Genomic DNA, 22558 nt, shown 5'->3' with positions numbered 1-22558 from the left:
TGGTAGTGGAATGGTAGTGGAAAGGTGATGGAATGGTAATGGAATGGTAGTGGAATGGTAATGGAATGGTAGTGGAATGGTAATGGAATGGTAGTGGAATGGTAATGGAAAGGTGATGGAATGGTAATGGAATGGTAGTGGAATGGTAATGGAATGGTAGTGGAATGGTGATGGAATGGTAGTGGAATGGTGATGGAATGGTAATGGAATGGTAATGGAATGGTAATGGAATGGTAGTGGAATGTTAATGGAATGGTACTAGAATGGTAATGGAATGGTAATGGAATGGTAGTGGAATGGTAATGGAATGGTAATGGAAAGGTGATGGAATGGTAATGGAATGGTAATGGAATGGTAGTGGAATGGTAATGGAATGGTGATGGAATGGTAATGGAATGGTAGTGGAATGGTAGTGGAATGGTAGTGGAATGGTGATGGAATGGTAGTGGAATGGTAATGGAATGGTAGTGGAATGGTAGTGGAATGGTAGTGGAATGGTGATGGAATGGTGATGGAATGGTAATGGAATGGTAGTGGAATGGTGATGGAATGGTGATGGAATGGTAATGGAATGGTAGTGGAATGGTGATGGAATGGTAGTGGAATGGTGATGGAATGGTAGTGGAATGGTAATGGAATGGTGATGGAATGGTAGTGGAATGGTAATGGAATGGTGATGGAATGGTAGTGGAATGGTAGTGGAATGGTGATGGAATGGTGATGGAATGGTAGTGGAATGGTAATGGAATGGTAGTGGAATGGTGATGGAATGGTAGTGGAATGGTAATGGAATGGTGATGGAATGGTAGTGGAATGGTAATGGAATGGTAGTGGAATGGTAATGGAATGGTAGTGGAATGGTAATGGAATGGTAGTGGAATGGTAATGGAATGGTAGTGGAATGGTACTAGAATGGTAGTGGAATGGTAATGGAATGGTAATGGAATGGTAGTGGAATGGTAATGCAATGGTAGTGGAATGGTACGAGAATGGTAATGGAATAGTGAAGGAATGGTAGTGGAATGGTAATGGAATGGTAGTGGAATGGTAATGGAATGGTAATGGAATGGTACTAGAATGGTAATGGAATGGTAGTGGAATGGTAATGGAATGGTAGTGGAATGGTACTAGAATGGTAATGGAATGGTAGTGGAATGGTAATGGAATGGTAGTGGAATTGTAATGGAATGGTAGTGGAATGGTAATGTAATGGTAATGGAATGGTAGTGGAATGGTAATGGAATGGTAATGGAATGGTAATGGAATGGTAGTGGAATTGTAATGGAATGGTAGTGGAATGGTAATGGAATGGTAATGGAATGGTAGTGGAATGGTAGTGGAATGGTGATGGAATGGTAATGGAATGGTAATGGAATGGTAATGGAATGGTAGTGGAATGGTAATGGAATGGTAATGGAATGGTAATGGAATGGTAATGGAATGGTGATGTAATGGTAATGGAATGGTAATGGAATGGTAATGGAATGGTGATGGAATGGTAGTGGAATGGTGAAGGAATGGTAGTGGAATGGTGATGGAATGGTAGTGGAATGGTTGAAACAGGAGATAGAGGTAATTAATCCACTGTTATACTATAACTGACAGATCCATTAGAGGAACTAGAATATTAACTTGTGTCGTGTCTTTGGCCGGATTAAGTGATATGACATGCTATTCTATAAAATAATTTCTCCGTAATTAATATTACCTGATTGAGCTAATCATGTAAATGTAATTAACTAGAGAGTCGGGCACCACGAAAGAATACTTATAGAGCTGTAATCTTCCGAATACTCTTAAAGACCTAGTGATATTTTACATCAATAGCAGTCAATAATTAATCGTCACCTTAATTCAGTCTCATCTGAAAGTTGTAAATTCTTGGTTCTTCACGAACCCTGGCTAACAAGTTGAATCAGCAATACAAAATTGGGTTTAATTATTTATTTACTAAATACCAAACTAATCACACAGAATTACACATACACATAATGAATTATAACTTGATTACAAATTACGTCATAAAGGAAAACGTCCCTAGCGGGCGGAACAGATATGACAGCTTGTTACACAAAGAAAAGGGGCTGGGTTTGAGTGGAAGAGCGGGAAGACTGAGGAACAAAGGGAAGAAGCTGTGCTATCGTAAATACAGTATCTTATGCATTCTAAATTACCGCCTATTTGGAAAAGGAAAATGCAATAAATATTTACTCTGAGCTGCGCTTCGGTAGGTTGGTGGTAGATGGAAGGCCGTGTTGCCAAACCGAGTCCTTTGTTCTTTGAAGAATGTCTCTGGTGGTCAATTGGATACGTTGTAGTAACGTCATTGTGTGATAGATGGGATACTCTGTCTGTTCCTTCCTAACCTACGTTTGCAGCTGCTGTTGCTAACTCAACTGCTTGGAGGTATCACTTCTGTTGTGAATAAGAGTTAAAAGTTCATACCATTTGCAACCAAAGCTCACGCTGATGTTGGCTTCGTTCTGTAGTTATTATCTGAACCATTCTGACATCAGACCGTCGTCCTCACATCCTCGGAACAGGAAGTTACATTTTCGTCAATGGCTTATATAGTGGAGCGAGAAGGGTGTGTCTGAAAAGTTTATAACCCATGTCTCTTCACAGGGGCGGGCCACTGATTGAGCAGAGCCCTAACCTTATGAAAACCCAATTCTCACATTTTAGAAGCTAAAATCACATTTCATCCCATCACAAATAATTTAATATTCAAACATTTAAATTGAACATAACTTCCATTTGAATCCGATACCTCTGATGTTTAGACTTTTCACTGTAGAGTTTATGTCATCTTATCATTGATGAGAATGTCTCAGATGACAACCGAACTGACATCATATTCATTAAGTACCACCTCATATGCTCAATTGGTCGGATTACCAGAATATAGTTAATTTCCCCCCAACTTCTGATGTTACCAGAATCTCTATGTTAACCAAGGAGTTTTCAAATGTAACATCAGTAGGGTAGAGAGAGGAAAAAGGGTGGAAGAGGTATTTATGACTGTCATAAACCTACCCCGAGGCCAACGTCATGACACTTGTTATGGCTGGGGGCAGTATTGAGTAGCTTGGATGAATAAGGTTCCCAGAGGTGCCCAGAGTAAACTGCCTGCTACTCAGTCCCAGAAGCTAAGATATGCATAGTATTCGTATATTTGGAAAGAAAACACTCTGACGTTTCTAAAACCGTTTGAATGATGTCTGTGAGTATAACAGAACTCATATGGCAGGCAAAAACCTGAGAAAAAATCCAACCAGGAAGTTGGAAATCTGAGGTTTGTAGTTTTTCAACTCTTTTCCTATCGAATACACAGTCTCTATGGGGTCATATTGCACTTCCTAAGGCTTCCACTAGATGTCAATAGTCTTTAGAACCTTGTTTAAGGCTTCTACTGTGAATTGGGGGCGAATGAGAGGGTATTGAGTCAGGGCTCTGCCAGAGAGGCATGAACTGACCACGTGCGTTCACGTGATAGTTAGCTTGCGTTCCATTGCAATTCTACAGACAAAGGAATTCTCCGGTTGGAACATTATTGAAGATTTATGTTAAAAACATCCTAAAGATTGAATCTTTACTTCATTTGACATGTTTCTACGGACTGTAACGGAACTTTTTGACTTTTCGTCTGCTCGCGCGTCATGAATTTGGATTACTGTGCTAAACGCGCGAACAAAAAAGGAGGTATTTGGATATAAATTATGGACTTTATCGAACAAATCAAACATTTATTATACTGAACATAACACGCCAATGTATACTGAGATTTTTTTATATAAATATGAACTTTATCGAACAAAACATACATGTATTGTGTAAAATGAAGTCCTATGAGTGTCATCTGATGAAGATCATCAAAGGTTAGTGATTCATTTATTTATATTTCTGCTTTTTGTGACTCCTCTCTTCGACTGGAAAAATGGCTGTGTTTTTCTGTGACTAGGCACTCACCTAACATAATCGCATGGTATGCTTTCGTCGTAAAGCCTTTTTGAAATCGGACACTGTGGTGGGATTAACAAGAAGTGTATCTTTAAAATGGTGTAAAATACTTGTATGTTTGAGGAATTTTAATTATGAGATTTCTGTTGTTTGAATTTGGCGCCCTGCACTTTCACTGGCTGTTGTCATATCGATCCCGTTAGCGGGATCTCAGCCCAAAGAGTTAACAAGGGAATGAATCCACTGTTATACAATACTATAACTGACACAATACTATAACTGACACAATACTACAACTGGCACAATAATATAACTGACACAATACTATAACTGACACAATACTATAACTGACACAATACTATAACTGACACAATACTATAACTGACACAATACTATAACTGACATAATACTATACCTGACACACTACTATAACTGACACACTACTATGACTGACACAATACTATAACCAACACAATACTATGACTGACACAATAATATAACTGGCACAATACTATAACTGACACAATACTATGACTGACACAATACTATAACTGACACAATACTATAACTGGCACGATACTACAGCTGACACAATACTATAACTGACACAATACTATGACTGACACAATAATATAACTGGCACAATACTATAACTGACACAATACTATGACTGACACAATAATATAACTGACACAATACTATGACTGACACAATACTATAACTGACACAATACTATAACTGGCACGATACTATAACTGACACAATACTATAACTGACACAATACTATGACTGACACAATAATATAACTGATACAATACTATGACTGACACAATACTATAACTGACACAATACTATAACTGACACAATACTATGACTGACACAATACTATAACTGACACAGTACTATAACTGTCACAATACTATGACTGACACAGTACTATAACTGACACAATACTATAACTGACACACTACTATAACTGACACAATACTATGACTGACCCAATAATATAACTGACCCAATACTATGACTGACACAATACTATAACTGACACAGTACTATAACTGACACAATACTATAACTGACACAATACTATAACTGACACAATACTATGACTGACACAATACTATAACTGACACACTACTATAACTGACACAATACTATGACTGACACAATACTATAACTGACACACTACTATAACTGTCACAATACTATGACTGACACAGTACTATAACTGACACAATACTATAACTGACACAGTACTATAACTAACACAGTACTATAACTGACACAATACTATAACTAACACAGTACTATAACTAACACAGTACTATAACTGACACAGTACTATAACTAACACAGTACTATAACTGACACAATACTATAACTAACACAGTACTATAACTAACACAGTACTATAACTGACACAATACTATAACTAACACAGTACTATAACTAACACAGTACTATAACTGACACAGTACTATAACTGACACAGTACTATAACTGACACAGTACTATAACTGACACAGTACTATAACTGACACAGTACTATAACTGACACAATACTATAACTGACACAGTACTATAACTAACACAGTACTATAACTGACACAGTACTATAACTGACACAATACTATAACTGACACAGTACTATAACTGACACAGTACTATAACTGACACAGTACTATAACTGACACAGTACTATAACTGACAGCACCATTAGAGGAACTAGAATATTAACAAGGCAGTACTGGATGAACATGGATATGCTACCTGCACATATTACAATCCAGTTATACACAAGTACAGCATACTGACCAAGGTTCAGTGTTTGTGACCAAGGTTCTTAACGATGAACTGAGGCTTAAGATGCTGTTGGGAAAACGGTCTCAGATCAGTTCAGATAACATTGCAGGCCGACCAGCAGCAGGACAGAGCACGTAGCCTAGGCCTGATAACTGATCAGAGCTCAAACCTACTCTGACTATTGAATGTCTGACGACGACCTAACTTTCTGTTCCCCCCTCTTTCTTCAGCAAGCTTTGTTCTGCCTTTATCTAGGCTAGTACTGATATAGTGGCAGTAGTAGTGGCTAGTACTGATAGAGTGATAAGACCTGGGTTCTATCAGGTGGTCTATATATATATATATATATATATATATATAGTGGCAGTAGTAGTGGCTAGTACTGATAGAGAGATAAGTCCTGGGTTCTATCAGGTGGTCCATATATATAGTGGCAGTAGTAGTGGCTAGTACTGATAGAGTGATAAGTCCTGGGTTCTATCAGGTGGTCCATATATATAGTGGCAGTAGTAGTGGCTAGTACTGATAGAGTGATAAGACCTGGGTTCTATCAGGTGGTCCATATATATAGTGGCAGTAGTAGTGGCTAGTACTGATAGAGTGATAAGTCCTGGGTTCTATCAGGTGGTCCATATATATAGTGGCAGTAGTAGTGGCTAGTACTGATAGAGTGATAAGTCCTGGGTTCTATCAGGTGGTCCATATATATAGTGGCAGTAGTAGATGGGGGGGGGGGGGGTGTATAAGGAAGCATGTTGGCCTACAGGACACTGTGTGTGTATTAGAGCTCCCAGACAGGATTATGTCGAGGCACAGATCAGGGGAAGGGAACCAAAATAATTCTGCAGCATTGAAGGACCCCAAGAACACAGTGACATCCATCATTCTTAAATGGAAGAAGTTTGGAACCAACAAGACTCTTCCTAGAGCTGGCCTTCCGGCCAAACTGAGCAATCGGGGGAGAAGGGCCTTGGTCAGGGAGGTGACCAAGATCCCGATGGGAGATTGGAGAACCTTCCAGAAGGACTACCATCTCTGCAGCACTCCACCAATCAGGCCTTAATGGTAGAGTGGCCAGATGGAAGCCAGTCCTCAGTAAAAGGCACATGACAGTGCTCTTGGAGTTTGCCAAAAGGCACCTAAAGGACTCTCAAACCATGAGAAACAAGATTCTCTGGTCTTTTGAAACCCAGATTTAACTATTTGGGCTGAATGCCAAGCGTCACGTCTGGAGGTAACCTGGCACCTTCCCTTAGATGAAGTATGGTGGTGGCAGCATCATGCTGTGGGGATGTTTTTCAGCAGCAGTGACTGGGAGACTAATCAGGATCGAGGCAAAGATGAACGGAGCAAAGTACAGAGAGATCCTTGATGAAAACCTGCTCCAGAGCGCTCAGGACTTCAGACTTGTGACGAAGGTTCACCTTCCAAAAGGACAACGACCCTAAGCACACAGCCAAGACAACGCAGGAGTGGCTTCTGGACAAGTCTCTGAATGTCTTTGAGCGGCCAATCCACAGCCCAGACTTGAACACGATCTAATATCTCCGGAGAGACCTGAAAATAGCTGTCCAGCGACGCTCCCCATCAAACCTGACAGAGCTTGAGAGGATCTGCAGAGAAGAATGAGAGAAACTCCCCAAATACAGATGTGCCAAGCTTGTAGCGTCATACCCAAGACGACTCGAGGCTGTAATTGCTGCCAAAGGTGCTTCAACAAAGTACTGAGTAAAGGGTCTGAATACTTATGTAAATGTATTTTTTTGTTTTGTTTGTCATTATGGGGTATTGTGTGTAGATTGATGAGGGAAAAAAACGATTTGATCCATTTTAGAATAATGCTGTAACATAACAAAATGTGGAAAACTCAAGGGGTCTAAAATACTTTCCAAATGCACTGTATATAAAAAATCCACAGTATTGCAATTGTACAATCATATATCAAATTTGGAGCAAACCCTGTAGACAGGTGAAACCAGGGGAAAACATACAGTACTGTAGCTAACAATACTTTCCCAGCCTAGAACCCAAGAAAGCTGAAGCTATTTTGAAACAGGTGGGGCGGCAGGTAGCCTAGTGGTTAGAGGCAGGTAGCCTAGTGGTTAGAGGCAGGTAGCCTAGTGGTTAGAGGCAGGTAGCCTAGTGGTTAGATGCAGGTAGCCTAGTGGTTAGAGGCAGGTAGCCTAGTGGTTAGAGCAGGTAGCCTAGTGGTTAGAGGCAGGTAGCCTAGTGGTTAGAGGCAGGTAGCCTAGTGGTTAGAGGCAGGTAGCCTAGTGGTTAGAGACAGGTAGCCTAGTGGTTAGAGACAGGTAGCCTAGTGGTTAGAGACAGGTAGCCTAGTGGTTAGAGACAGGTAGCCTAGTGGTTAGAGGCAGGTAGCCTAGTGGTTAGAGGCAGGTAGCCTAGTGGTTAGAGGCAGGTAGCCTAGTGGTTAGAGGCAGGTAGCCTAGTGGTTAGAGCAGGTAGCCTAGTGGTTAGAGCAGGTAGACTAGTGGTTAGAGGCAGGTAGCCTAGTGGTTAGAGACAGGTAGCCTAGTGGTTAGAGGCAGGTAGCCTAGTGGTTAGAGCAGGTAGCCTAGTGGTTAGAGCAGGTAGCCTAGTAGTTAGAGGCAGGTAGCCTAGTGGTTAGAGACAGGTAGCCTAGTGGTTAGAGCAGGTAGCCTAGTGGTTAGAGACAGGTAGCCTAGTGGTTAGAGACAGGTAGCCTAGTGGTTAGAGCAGGTAGCCTAGTGGTTAGAGACAGTTAGCCTAGTGGTTAGAGGCAGGTAGCCTAGTGGTTAGAGACAGGTAGCCTAGTGGTTTGAGCAGGTAGCCTAGTGGTTATAGACAGGTAGCCTAGTGGTTAGAGCAGGTAGCCTAGTGATTAGAGGCAGGTAGCCTAGTGGTTAGAGACAGGTAGCCTAGTGGTTAGAGCAGGTAGCGTAGTGGTTAGAGGCAGGTAGCCTAGTGGTTAGAGCAGGTAGCCTAGTGGTTAGAGACAGGTAGCCTAGTGGTTAGAGCAGGTAGCCTAGTGGTTAGAGACAGGTAGCCTAGTGGTTAGAGGCAGGTAGCCTAGTGGTTAGAGCAGGTAGCCTAGTGGTTAGAGGCAGGTAGCCTAGTGGTTAGAGGCAGGTATCCTAGTGGTTAGAGGCAGGTAGACTAGTGGTTAGAGGCAGGTAGCCTAGTGGTTAGAGCAGGTAGCCTAGTGGTTAGAGGCAGGTAGCCTAGTGGTTAGAGGCAGGTATCCTAGTGGTTAGAGGCAGGTAGACTAGTGGTTAGAGGCAGGTAGCCTAGTGGTTAGAGCAGGTAGCCTAGTGGTTAGAGGAGGTAGCCTAGTGGTTAGAGACAGGTAGCCTAGTGGTTAGAGCAGGTAGCCTAGTGGTTAGAGGCAGGTATCCTAGTGGTTAGAGACAGGTAGCCTAGTGGTTAGAGGCAGGTAGCCTAGTGGTTAGAGGCAGGTAGCCTAGTGGTTAGAGGCAGGTAGCCTAGTGGTTAGAGGCAGGTAGCCTAGTGGTTAGAGGCAGGTAGCCTAGTGGTTTGAGTGTTGGACTAGTAACTGAAAGGTTGCAAGATCAAATCCATGAGCAGACAATGTAAAAATCTGTTGTTCTGCCCCTGAACAAGGCAGTTAACCCACTGTCCCTAGGCTGTCATTGTAAATAAGAATGTGTTCTTATTAACTGACTTGCCTAGTTAAATAAAGGTCAAAATAAATAAAGTACTCAGACCCCTTGACTTACTCCACATTGTATTGTGTTACAGCCTGAATTCAACATTTATAAAAAGTGTGTGTTTTTTCTCACACACAATCACTCAAAATGACAGTGTTTTTTAAATGTTCGCTAATTCATAAAAAACGAAATACAGAAACTGTATTTAATTTACATAGTCAGGCCCCTGAGTCAATACGTTGTAGAAGAACCTTTGGCAGCGATTACAGCTGTCAGTCTTTCTGGGAAAGTCTCTAAGAGCTTTCCACACCTGCATTGTGCAACATTTGCCCGTTATTCTTCTTATAATTCTTCAAGCCGTGTCAAATTGGTTGTTGATCATTGCTAGACAACCATTTTCAAGTCTTGCCATTGATTTCCAAACAGATTTAAGTCCAAACTGCAACTTCGCCACTCAGGAACTGGATTCTTGGTAAGCAACTCCAGTGTAGATTTGGCCTTGTGTCTTAGATTATTTTCCTGCTGAAAGGTGAACTCATCTCCCAGTGTCTGTTGGAAAGCAGATGGAACCAGGTTTTCCTCTAGAATTTTGCCTGTGCTTAGCTCCATTTCATTTTTTTATCCTGACAAACTCCCCAGTCATTAACGATTAGAAGAATACCCATAACAGTATGAAAAAAGTATGGAAGTATGGAAATGTAAATTAAATGTATGCACTCACTACTGGATAAGAGTCTGCTAAATGACTCACTACTGGATACGAGTCTGCTAAATGACTCACTACTGGATGAGAGTCTGCTAAATGACTCACTACTGGATGGGACTCTGCTAAATGATTCCATCTGGAGAAGAGTCTGCTAAATGACTCATTACTGGATAAGAGTCTGCTAAATGACTCACTACTGGATAAGAGTCTGCTAAATGACTCACTACTGGTTGTGAGTCTGCTAAATAACTCACTACTGGAGAAGAGTCTGCTAAATGACTCACTACTGGATACGAGTCTGCTAAATGACTCACTGCTGGATGAGAGTCTGCTAAATGACTCACTACTGGATGAGAGTCTGCTAAATGACTCACTACTGGATGAGAGTCGGCTAAATGACTCACTACTGGATACGAGTCTGCTAAATGACTCACTACTGGATCCGAGCGTCTGCTAAATGACTCACTACTGGATCCCAGCATCTGCTAAATGACTCACTACTGGATAAGAGCGTCTGGTAAATTACCCACTACTGGATAAGAGAGTCTGGTAAATGACTCACTACTGGATAACAGCGTCTGCTAAATGACTCACTACTGGATCAGAGCGTCTGCTAAATGACTCACTACTGCATCAGAGCGTCTGCTAAATGACTAAAATGTAATGTAAATGATGCAGCCACCACCATGCTTGAAAATATGGAGAGTGGCAGTCAGTAAGGTGTTGTATTGGATTTGCACCAAACATAACACTTTGTATTCAGGACAAAAAGTGAACTGCTTTGCCACATTTTTTTGCAGTATTGCTTTAGTGCCTTGTTGCAAACAGGATGCATGTTTTGGAATATTGTTATTCTGTACAGAGTTCCTTCTTTTCACTCTGTCAATGAGGTTCATATTGAGGAGTAACTACAATGTTGTTCATCCATCCTCAGTTTTCTCCTATCACAGCCATTAATTAAACTATGTAACTGCTTTAAAGTCACCATTGGCCTCATGCTGAAATCAATGAGCGGTTTCCTTCCTCTCCGACAACTAAGTTAGGAAGACGCCTGTGTCTTTGTAGTGACTGGGTGTATTGATACACCATCCAAAGTGTAATTAATAATAACTTCACCATGCTCAAAGGCGAATTCAAGGTCTGCTTTTGTTTTTCCCAACTACCAATAAGTGCCCTTCTTTGTGAGGCATGGAGATGGAGATGGAGATAGGAATTTGGACTTGTGGTTTTACTTAATTTTCCATACTGGCTAATGATTATAAAGCTGATTCTTAACTAGTCATTAATTCATACATTGCGCCCCTGACCTGAGAGGATGGAAGTTCAATATGTAGCTAGATGTAGATGGCTACTGTTTAATAGTTAACTAGCGAACGTTGCGAACCAAGCTTTTTAGCCAAGTAGCCTAGGACATAAAATAAAAGTATGTACAGTATTTATTACCTCTCTTATCCTACCTCATTTGCACATGCTGTATATAGATTTTTCTACTGTATTATTGACTGTATGTCTGTTTATTCCATGTGTAACTCTGTGTTGTTGAATGTGTCGAACTGCTTTACTTTATCTTGGCCAGGTCGCAGTTGCAAATGAGAACTTGTTCTCAACTAGCCTACCTGGTTAAATAAAGGTGAAATAAAAAAATACAAAATTAAACAGTATGCCAGGGTGATAAACCATTTTGTTCTTCTGGAATTGTGTTGCTGAAGAGAGTGCTGCCATCTCTTCTCTCACTCTGTTTTGGTTGATGCAGGTGACTGTGACCCTCAGACCAATTGGCAGAACGCCCAGAATATGTTCTGGAAGTTAAGGTTGGAGACGTTGCTCAGTTTCTTAGGACGCCTGCAGGATAACAGCCAGTCACATGCAGCAACCAATCCATGTTCTGGAGGTTTCTGTTGATCCGTATATAGGACCATCTCTGGTATTGTCCCAGCAGAGCTCCTAACCAATCCATGTTCTGGAGGTTTTTGTTGATCCGTATATAGGACCATCTCTGGTATTGTCCCAGCAGAGCTCCTAACCAACATGTGTTCTATGGTGCATTGAGTTGGTTTAAACCTCTCCAGTTAACTAAATGATTCATTTAAGTTTGACTTCGAGTGTCCGTGTGTTGGATTTCCACAACATTGTCAACATGAAAGAAAGGAGGATGGTGTTTCTACAAGTAGAGAAATCTGCTTACACACACACACACACACACACACACACACACACACACACACACACACACACACACACACACACACACACACACACACACACACACACACACACACACACACACACACACACACACACACACACACACACACACACACACACACACAGAGAAATCAGAACCATGGACTGCTACGTATTTAGCTTAAGTTGATTAGACTAAATTGTTTTTGGTATCTTTTAGTTGTAACTGTGTTAAATGCAATATGTGTTGTGGACTTCACCAGACAGAGGTTGCTCTCCGATTTATTGATGAAGCAAAGGTGTGGTTGAATATATTCTGCCACTGTGTCTTCTTATTGTCTGGGCCTCAGGCTTATATATCATGGTTGCAAAACATATGAACTAGCAGGTTATAGAGCAAACAATGTAATTAAAACAACACATATGATGTAACATGTCTTCCCCAGTGATATTACCCAGGCACCACTGCAGCACCACTACTGTTATTATGTGACTTGTTAAGCGTATTTATACTCCTGAACCTTTTTAGACTTGGGCCATAACAAAGGGGCTGAAAACTTAATGATTCAAGACATTTCAGCTTTTCATTTAAATACATTTGGTAAAGACTTCGTAAAACATAATTCCACTTTGACATTATGGGGTGTTGTGTGTGTAGGCCAGTGACCCCAAAAAATCTGAATTAATCCATTTAAATTCAGGATTTAACACAACAAATGTGTAAAAAGTCAAGGGGTGTGAATATTTTCTGAAAGGTATACCTAAAACCAGGCAAAATGGAGAGCTCTCCACCAAAGTTTTACAAACAATTAAACCCCTGAGGCGCCCCGAAAATAATATTAAAAAGTTCGGCCCTTGGACACAGACGGGTTAAACACTAAAGTTACCGTCCATCTAGTGAAGAGAGGAGAACCGGACAGAAGTAGCCAGCATCCGTCAACGAGAGAGGGAGAAGCCCTCCACGGGATTTAACAGGTGGAAGAAACAACCGGGGAGCTCCATCGGTCCACAAGAAATGCAGACAGCCGGTGATGATGTAGTGGTAGCTATGGTAACTAGGATGCTGCTGGTAGAGTAGCTAGCTAGCTTACCTAGCTGTACCGACTAGCTAGGATAACTAGGATGCTGCTGGTAGAGTAGCTAGCTAGCTTACCTAGCTGTACCGACTAGCTAGGATAACTAGGATGCTGCTGGTAGAGTAGCTAGCTAGCTTACCTAGCTGTACCGACTAGCTTGGCTAGCTAGCAGGTCGTTCGTCTGAACAATAAACTTCGGCATCTCAACACTGTAGCGAACTCCATCGTTATTCCCCAAGATCACCTCAGCCCACTCTGCACGATTACTTCATAGCTAGGGAAATAAGGTAATATTATGAAACTGGGCTCCAAGGTGGTTGCAATGAACTAGTTTTTATCAGAAAAAAACGTTGTTAAAAATTGAATGTGTCAGGGCCTCCCGGGTGGCGCAGTGGTCTAGGGCACTGCATCTTAGCGCTAGCGGCTTGGTTGGGTTGTGCTTCGGAGGACGCATGGCTTTCGACCTTCGTCTCTCCCGAGTCCGTACGGGAGTTGTAGCGATGAGACAAGATAGTAATTACTAGCGATTGTATACCACGAAAATTGGGGAGAAAAGGGGGTAAAAAAAATATATTTTTTAAATTAAAAAAATTGAATGGCTCTATAAATCTATTGGAACCATTTCCCTGTTTGACCGCTAGGTGTTATGGGTATTATGACACCTCCACTGTGGGGCTCTATAAAACTATTGGAACCATTTCCCTGTTTGACCACTAGGTGTTATGGGTATTATGACACCTCCACTGTGGGGCTCAATAAAACTATTGGAACAATTTCCCTGTTTGACCGCTAGGTGTTATGAGTAATTTGACACCTCCACTGTGGGGCTCTATAAAACTTTTGGAACCATTTCCCTGTTTGACCGCTAGGTGTTATGGGTATTATGACACCTCCACTGTGGGGCTCTACAGCGCAAATGAAACGGGAGAATCTAGAGAATGTAACAATATTCGTTTCATCTTGCTGTGATGTAACAATATTCACTGTGATGTTCAGCCCCCAAAATGAAAAAAATACTAAATAATTTCATAGAATTTAACTCAGACCACTTTCTCTTGGTCACAGACGGACAACATCACTTTGTGTTTACAGCTGAAGATGTAATGAGTCTGCACACATATGAATGGTGTCTCTGCGCTGCTCAGATGACGTTTAGGAGAAATATCAGACACTAAAATCTATCAATCTTAGAACAGTAATATTTTACACACACATGAAGGTACCCAGAAGCCTTAATTTCTGATGAAAAAAACACAAATGTGAAAAAATTATGGATATAGCATTTTGGATATAAACTCTTCATAAATTCTTAAACAAAATTGTAATCTCACCTCTTAGCTTTGGTGTCATGTTCCCCAGAGAGACTCATTTTAGAGGCAGGGCCCCCCTCCTCTCTCTCCCCAGAGAGACTCATTTTAGAGGCAGGGCCCCCCTCCTCTCTCTCCCCAGAGAGACTCATTTTAGAGGCAGGGCCCCCCTCCTCTCTCTCCCCAGAGAGACTCATTTTCGAGCACTGACCCCTAAACAGAGATCCAACATGTCATTGAACTATAATACATGAAAAAATATACAAATTGTAAAATATCCACAATATACGAATATATGAACAATATGTTTTTACATTGTATTGCCTACGCCCAGTTAGCGCCATTTTGTATGATTGAACTGTCACGTAGCTGTCCCAGGTGAAATGGACTGTTAGATCTGATTGTTTAACTGTCATTCACTATACTAAAATAACACCATACCTTTAATTTCTCTACACACACAATAATCACTGGGAAAAGTCTTACCTTGTAGCCTGAATTCACAACCAGAACATGTCAAGGAATTTAAATATTTTCCCTTCTGCTGAGAGAGCACCTTTCTGATGACAAGTGGCTCTGTATCTACAACATTCTACCAACATCCTACATGAATAATCCCTGGTAGGATCCTTACTACTATCCCAACTTCAACATTCTACCAACATCCTACATGAATAATCCCTGGTAGGATCCTTACTACTATCCCAACTTCAACATTCTACCAACATCATACATGAATAATCCCTGGTACGATCCTTACTACTATCCCAACTTCAACATTCTACCAACATCATACATGAATAATCCCTGGTAGGATCCTTACTACTATCCCAACTTCAACATTCTACCAACATCATACATGAATAATCCCTGGTAGGATCCTTACTACTATCCCAACTTCAACATTCTACCAACATCATACATGAATAATCCCTGGTACGATCCTTACTACTATCCCAACTTCAACATTCTACCAACATCATACATGAATAATCCCTGGTACGATCCTTACTACTATCCCAACTTCAACATTCTACCAACATCCTACATGAATAATCCCTGGTACGATCCTTACTACTATCCCAACTTCAACAGTCTACCAACATCCTACATGAATAACCCCTGGTAGGATCCTTACTACTATCCCAACTTCAACATTCTACCAACATCCTACATGAATAATCCCTGGTAGGATCCTTACTACTATCCCAACTTCAACATTCTACCAACATCCTACATGAATAATCCCTGGTAGGATCCTTACTACTATCCCAACTTCAACATTCTACCAACATTATACATGAATAACCCCTGGTAGGATCCTTACTACTATCCCAACTTCAACATTCTACCAACATCCTACATGAATAATCCCTGGTAGGATCCTTACTACTATCCCAACTTCAACATTCTACCAACATCCTACATGAATAATGCCTGGTAGGATCCTTACCTTGCAGCCTGAATTCAAAACCACAACATGTGAAGTCAGTGAGATGTTCCTTTGTGTTGAGACAGAAACCAAGGGACAGTTTATTCACCTCCCCGATGTCAGGAAACTTTGTGTAATTTCTGTTACTGATTAATGAAGGATACCATCATTTCTGTTAAAGTTTAGTGGCACTGACCCCATGTCAGCATCATCAGAAACCCAGTTTAACCTGTTTACCAGAAAAGCCTTGGGTTTCCAATAACATCGCTGTGTAGCTACTGCTTTCCTGCAGTCAGATTACCTAGTGACCTCATGGTGGAATGTTATTCATATTGTATCATTATTACCTGGAGTCCTTTCCTGCAGTCAGATTACCTAGTGACCTCATGGTGGAATGTTATTCATATTGTATCATTATTACCTGGAGTCCTTTCCTGCAGTCAGATTACCTAGTGACCTCATGGTGGAATGTTATTCATATTTTTTATAATTTCGTAATTAACAAACATTAATTGTTTTTTAAGGCCGAAAATCCGGTGTTTCTATGCCAAATGGTGTTGTTATATTTCAGTCTTCTGTGATGTATATAAAGTGTTATATTGGGATGCAACTCAAAATGTAACACATTTCAACTCCATATCTGACATGGTACAGGTGTCTTCTTTCATTAAGCCCAGAACCATGTGTTTGAGGTGATACCTTTGTCTCAAAGTAGATTTGTTTAAGACTTCCAACAAACACTGTGTGACCCTGATTCAGTCCACTGCATTTCAAGGTTAATCATTAAAAACAACACCGTATGAACAACTAGCCGTCTCCAGGACCAGTGATTCAAGTCTGAGGCCTGTCCCAAGTGGCACCCTATTCTCTACATACTGTAGTACACTACCTTTGACCAGAGCTCTATAACACCATATTCCCTACATACTGTAGTACACTACTTTGACCAGAGCTCTATAACACCCTATTCCCTACATGCTGTAGTACACTACTTTAGACCAGAGCTCTATAACACCCTATTCCCTACATGCTGTAGTACACTACTTTAGACCAGAGCTCTATAACACCCTATTCCCTACATACTGTAGTACACTACTTTTGACCAGAACTCTATAACACCCTATTCCCTACATACTGTAGTACACTACTTTTGACCAGAACTCTATAACACCCTATTCCCTACATACTGTAGTGCACTACTTTAGACCAGAGCTCTATAACACCCTATTCCCTACATACTGTAGTACACTACTTTAGACCAGAGCTCTATAACACCCTATTCCCTACATACTGTAGTACACTACTTTTGACCAGAGCTCTATAACACCCTATTCCCTACATACTGTAGTACACTACTTTTGACCAGAGCTCTATAACACCCTATTCCTTACATACTGTAGTACACTACTTTTGACCAGAGCTCTATAACACCCTATTCCCTACATACTGTAGTACACTACTTTAGACCAGAGCTCTATAACACCCTAATCCCTACATACTGTAGTGCCCTACTTTAGACCAGAGCTCTATAACAACCTATTCCCTACATAGTACACTACTTTAGACCAGAGCTCTATAACACCCTATTCCCTACATACTGTAGTACACTACTTTTGACCAGAGCTCTATAACACCATATTCCCTACATAGTGCACTACTTTAGACCAGAGCTCTATAACACCCTATTCCCTACATACTGTAGTACACTACTTTAGACCAGAGCTCTATAACACCCTATTCCTTACATACTGTAGTACACTACTTTAGACCAGAGCTCTATAACACCCTATTCCTTACATACTGTAGTACACTACTTTTGACCAGAGCTCTATAACACCCTATTCCCTACATACTGTAGTACACTACTTTGACCAGAGCTCTATAACACCCTATTCCCTACATACTGTAGTACACTACTTTTGACCAGAGCTCTATAACACCATATTCCTTACATACTGTAGTACACTACTTTAGACCAGAGCTCTATAACACCCTATTCCCTACATACTGTAGTACACTACTTTTGACCAGAGCTCTATAACACCCTATTCCCTACATACTGTAGTACACTACTTTTGACCAGAGCTCTATAACACCATATTCCTTACATACTGTAGTACACTACTTTAGACCAGAGCTCTATAACACCCTATTCCCTACATACTGTAGTACACTACTTTTGACCAGAGCTCTATAACACCCTATTCCCTACATACTGTAGTACACTACTTTTGACCAGAGCTCTATAACACCCTATTCCTTACATACTGTAGTACACTACTTTAGACCAGAGCTCTATAACACCCTATTCCCTACATACTGTAGTACACTACTTTTGACCAGAGCTCTATAACACCCTATTCCCTACATACTGTAGTACACTACTTTTGACCAGAGCTCTATAACACCCTATTCCCTACATACTGTAGTACACTACTTTAGACCAGAGCTCTATAACACCCTATTCCTTACATACTGTAGTACACTACTTTAGACCAGAGCTCTATAACACCCTATTCCCTACATGCACGGCCGATGCTGGAAGAGGACTAAGGTGCAGCGTGGTGAGCGTACATTTGTCGTACAAATATCGCCAACCGTGAAGCTTACAGGGCAAAGAGCCACTAACAAAGTTAACTTCCCACACTGAAAGGAGGGAAAAGGGCTACCTAAGTATTGTTCCCAATCAGAGACAACGATAGACAGCTGTCCCTGATTGAGAACCACACCCGGCCAAAACATAGAAATAAGGAAACACAGAAAACAAAACATAGAATGCCCACCCCAAATCACACCCTGACCAAACCAAATAGAGACATAAAAAGGATGACTGAGTGTTATCAGTCTTCTCTCTCTCTCTCTCTCTGCCACAATTATGGGATTGTTTTGTGACCATGAATGTAAGAATGACAAACTAACAAAACTGTTTATTTGTCTTCCTCTAGTGGTAGGTTGTGATAATGTCTGTAGTATCTCCCTCTCTCTCTTCGCTCCTCTCTCCACACTCCCCTATCTCTCACAAACATAGACTCTGACCTGTCCAATGAGCCAAACTGGTTAAAGAATCAATCTCTCTCTCTCTCTCTCTCTCTCTCTCTCTCTCTCTCTCTCTCTCTCTCTCTCTCTCTCTCTCGCTCTCTCTCTCTCGCTCTCTCTCTCACGCTCTCTCGCTCTCTCTCTCACGCTCTCTCGCTCTCTCTCTCACGCTCTCTCGCTCTCTCTCTCACGCTCTCTCGCACTCTCTCCCCTCTCTCTCTCTCTCTCTCTCTCTCTCTCTCTCTCTCTCTCTCTCTCTCTCTCTCTCTCTCTCTCTCTCTCTCTCTCTCTCTCTCTCTCTCTCTCTCTCTCTCTCTCTCTCTCTCTCTCTGTGTAGGCCTGCCAGGCTGTTAGGTTAATGGACCATGGAAACCTACTGAGAATCTGCCATACAGAGAGAGATACAAATTAACATGATTAAAACTAAAAATACATTAAAACGTGTTAAACTCATTTCCATGTATGTTGTTCTGTTTCTGTTTACAGGACTAGAAATGGGGTTCAATTGGGTCAATACAGTCAGAGAATTAACTATATATCCTCAAACCTTATTCTCAAGTCCATCCACATGCTGGCTTCAACCCAACCCAACACTAACCTAACCCTAACCCTAAACCAACCTAACCCTAACCTAACCCTAACCCTAAACCAACCCTATCCCAACCCAACACTAACCTAACCCTAACCCTAAACCAACCCTAACCCAATCCTAACCCAACCCAAAACTAACCTAACCCTAACCCAACTCTATCCTTAACCCTATCCCAACCCAACCCAACACTAACCTAACCCTAAACCAACCCTAACCCAATCCTAACCCAACCCAAAACTAACCTAACCCTAACCCAACTCTATCCTTAACCCTATCCCAACCCAACCCAACACTAACCTAACCCTAAACCAACCCTAACCCAATCCTAACCCAACCCATCACTAACCTAACCCTAACCCAACTCTATCCTTAACCCTATCCCAACCCAACACTAACCTAACCCTAAACCAACCCTAACCCAATCCTAACCCAACCCAACCCATCACTAACCTAACCCTAACCCAACTCTATCCTTAACCCTATCCCAACCCAACACTAACCTAACCCTAAACCAACCCTAACCCAATCCTAACCCAACCCAACACTAACCTAACCCTAACCCAACTCTATCCTTAACCCTAACCCAACCCAACCCTAACCCAAACCCAACTCTATCCTTAACCCTATCCCAACCCTAAACCTAACCCAACCATAACCCAACCCCAACTCTAACCCTAACCCAACCCTAACCTCAACACCAAACCAACCCTAACCCAACCCTAACTCAACCTTAACCCTAACTCTAACCCAACCCTAACCCTAACTCAACCCCAACTCTAACCCAACCCTAACCCTAACCCAACCCCAACTCTAACCTTAACCAAACCCTAACCGTAAACCTAACACCAACCCAACTCTAACCCTAACCCTAACCCAACTCTATCCTTAACCCTAACCCAACCCTAACACCAACCCAACCCAAACCCTAACCCAACCCTAACCCTAACCCAACCCTAACCCAACCCCAACCCTAACCCCCAACTAACACAACCCCAACCCTAACCCAACCCTAACCCTAACCCAACCCCAACTCTAACCCTAACCCAACACTAACCCTAACCCTAACACCAACCCAACCCTAATCCAACACAACCCTAACCCTAACCCAACTCTATCATTAATCCTAACCCAACCCTAACCCTAACTCTAACCCAACCCCAACCCTAACAGGAGCTTTCAGTGGTTCTATGGTTGGTTCAGATATATATGTATTCTGTATCTCATTATAGACCCATGTGTGGTTGGTTCAGATAGATATGTGTTCTGTACCTCATTATAGACCCATGTGTGGTTAGTTCAGATATATATGTATTCTGTACCTCATTATAGACCCATGTGTGGTTGGTTCAGATAGATATGTGTTCTGTACCTCATTATAGACCCATGTGTGGTTGGTTCAGATAGATATGTGTTCTGTATCTCATTATAGACCCATGTGTGGTTAGTTCAGATATATATGTATTCTGTACCTCATTATAGACCCATGTGTGGTTGGTTCAGATAGATATGTATTCTGTATCTCATTATAGACCCATGTGTGGTTGGTTCAGATAGATATGTGTTCTGTACCTCATTATAGACCCATGTGTGGTTTGTTCAGATAGATATGTATTCTGTATCTCATTATAGACCCATGTGTGGTTGGTTCAGATAGATATGTGTTCTGTACCTCATTATAGACCCATGTGTGGTTTGTTCAGATATATATGTGTTCTGTATCTCATTATAGACCCATGTGTGGTTGGTTCAGATATATATGTGTTCTGTATCTCATTATAGACCCATGTGTGGTTGGTTCAGATAGATATGTATTCTGTATCTCATTATAGACCCATGTGTGGTTGGTTCAGATAGATATGTGTTCTGTACCTCATTATAGACCCATGTGTGGTTAGTTCAGATAGATATGTATTCTGTACCTCATTATAGACCCATGTGTGGTTGGTTCAGATAGATATGTATTCTGTATCTCATTATAGACCCATGTGTGGTTGGTTCAGATAGATATGTATTCTGTATCTCATTATAGACCCATGTGTGGTTGGTTCAGATAGATATGTGTTCTGTACCTCATTATAGACCCATGTGTGGTTGGTTCAGATAGATATGTGTTCTGTATCTCATTATAGATCCATGTGTGGTTGGTTCAGATAGATATGTGTTCTGTATCTCATTATAGACCCATGTGTGGTTGGTTCAGATAGATATGTGTTCTGTATCTCATTATAGACCCATGTGTGGTTGGTTCAGATAGATATGTGTTCTGTATCTCATTATAGACCCATGTGTGGTTGGTTCAGATAGATATGTATAACAACCAGGCAATACAGTAGAAGAATGACTGATACAAAGCACCATTTAATATCAACACTAACAACCAGGCTATACAGTAGTAGAATGACTGATACAAAGCACCATTTAATAACTACAACCAGGCTATACAGTAGAAGAATGACTGATACAAAGCACCATTTAATATCAACAACCAGGCTATACAGTAGTAGAATGACTGATACAAAGCACCATTTAATATCAACAACCAGGCTATACAGTAGTAGAATAACTGATACAAAGCACCATTTAATATCAACAACCAGGCTATACAGTAGTAGAATGACTGATACAAAGCACCATTTAATATCAACACTAACAACCAGGCTATACAGTAGTAGAATGACTGATACAAAGCACCATTTAATAACTACAACCAGGCTATACAGTAGAAGAATGACTGATACAAAGCACCATTTAATATCAACAACCAGGCTATACAGTAGTAGAATGACTGATACAAAGCACCATTTAATAT

General features: G+C 41.2%; 1 protein-coding gene and 1 long non-coding RNA gene across 4 annotated transcripts in view; both read right to left on the bottom strand.

The window, feature by feature from the left end:
• Window positions 1–22558, bottom strand: part of LOC139581409 (NACHT, LRR and PYD domains-containing protein 12-like) — a 234075-nt gene that overhangs the window by 52080 nt on the left and 159437 nt on the right. The window contains exons 1-2 of one of the 3 annotated variants that reach the window (XM_071411566.1): window positions 16143–16371; window positions 14714–14902 (exon numbers count right to left, since the gene is read on the bottom strand). The exons of 1 other annotated variant lie outside the window; for it this stretch is intronic. In XM_071411566.1, the coding sequence (XP_071267667.1) occupies window positions 14714–14886 (173 nt within the window). In that variant the 5' untranslated portion in view covers window positions 14887–14902; window positions 16143–16371. Of the gene's footprint in view, window positions 1–14713; window positions 14903–16142; window positions 16372–22558 lie in introns of those variants that run through there. One more of the 3 variants, XM_071412903.1, reaches the window with a different exon arrangement.
• On the bottom strand, window positions 12569–14707 carry LOC139570773 (uncharacterized). Its single transcript, XR_011674167.1, has 2 exons — window positions 13522–14707; window positions 12569–13397 (listed from the first exon to the last, which is right to left on the bottom strand). It is a non-coding gene; the product is annotated as an uncharacterized lncRNA (long non-coding RNA).

This window comes from Salvelinus alpinus, chromosome 1 (assembly GCF_045679555.1).
Source record: "Salvelinus alpinus chromosome 1, SLU_Salpinus.1, whole genome shotgun sequence".
Classification (NCBI taxonomy): Eukaryota; Metazoa; Chordata; class Actinopteri; order Salmoniformes; family Salmonidae; genus Salvelinus; species Salvelinus alpinus.
The sequence above is the reverse complement of the archived record's forward strand: the minus strand, read 5'-3'. Positions and strand labels throughout refer to the sequence as shown.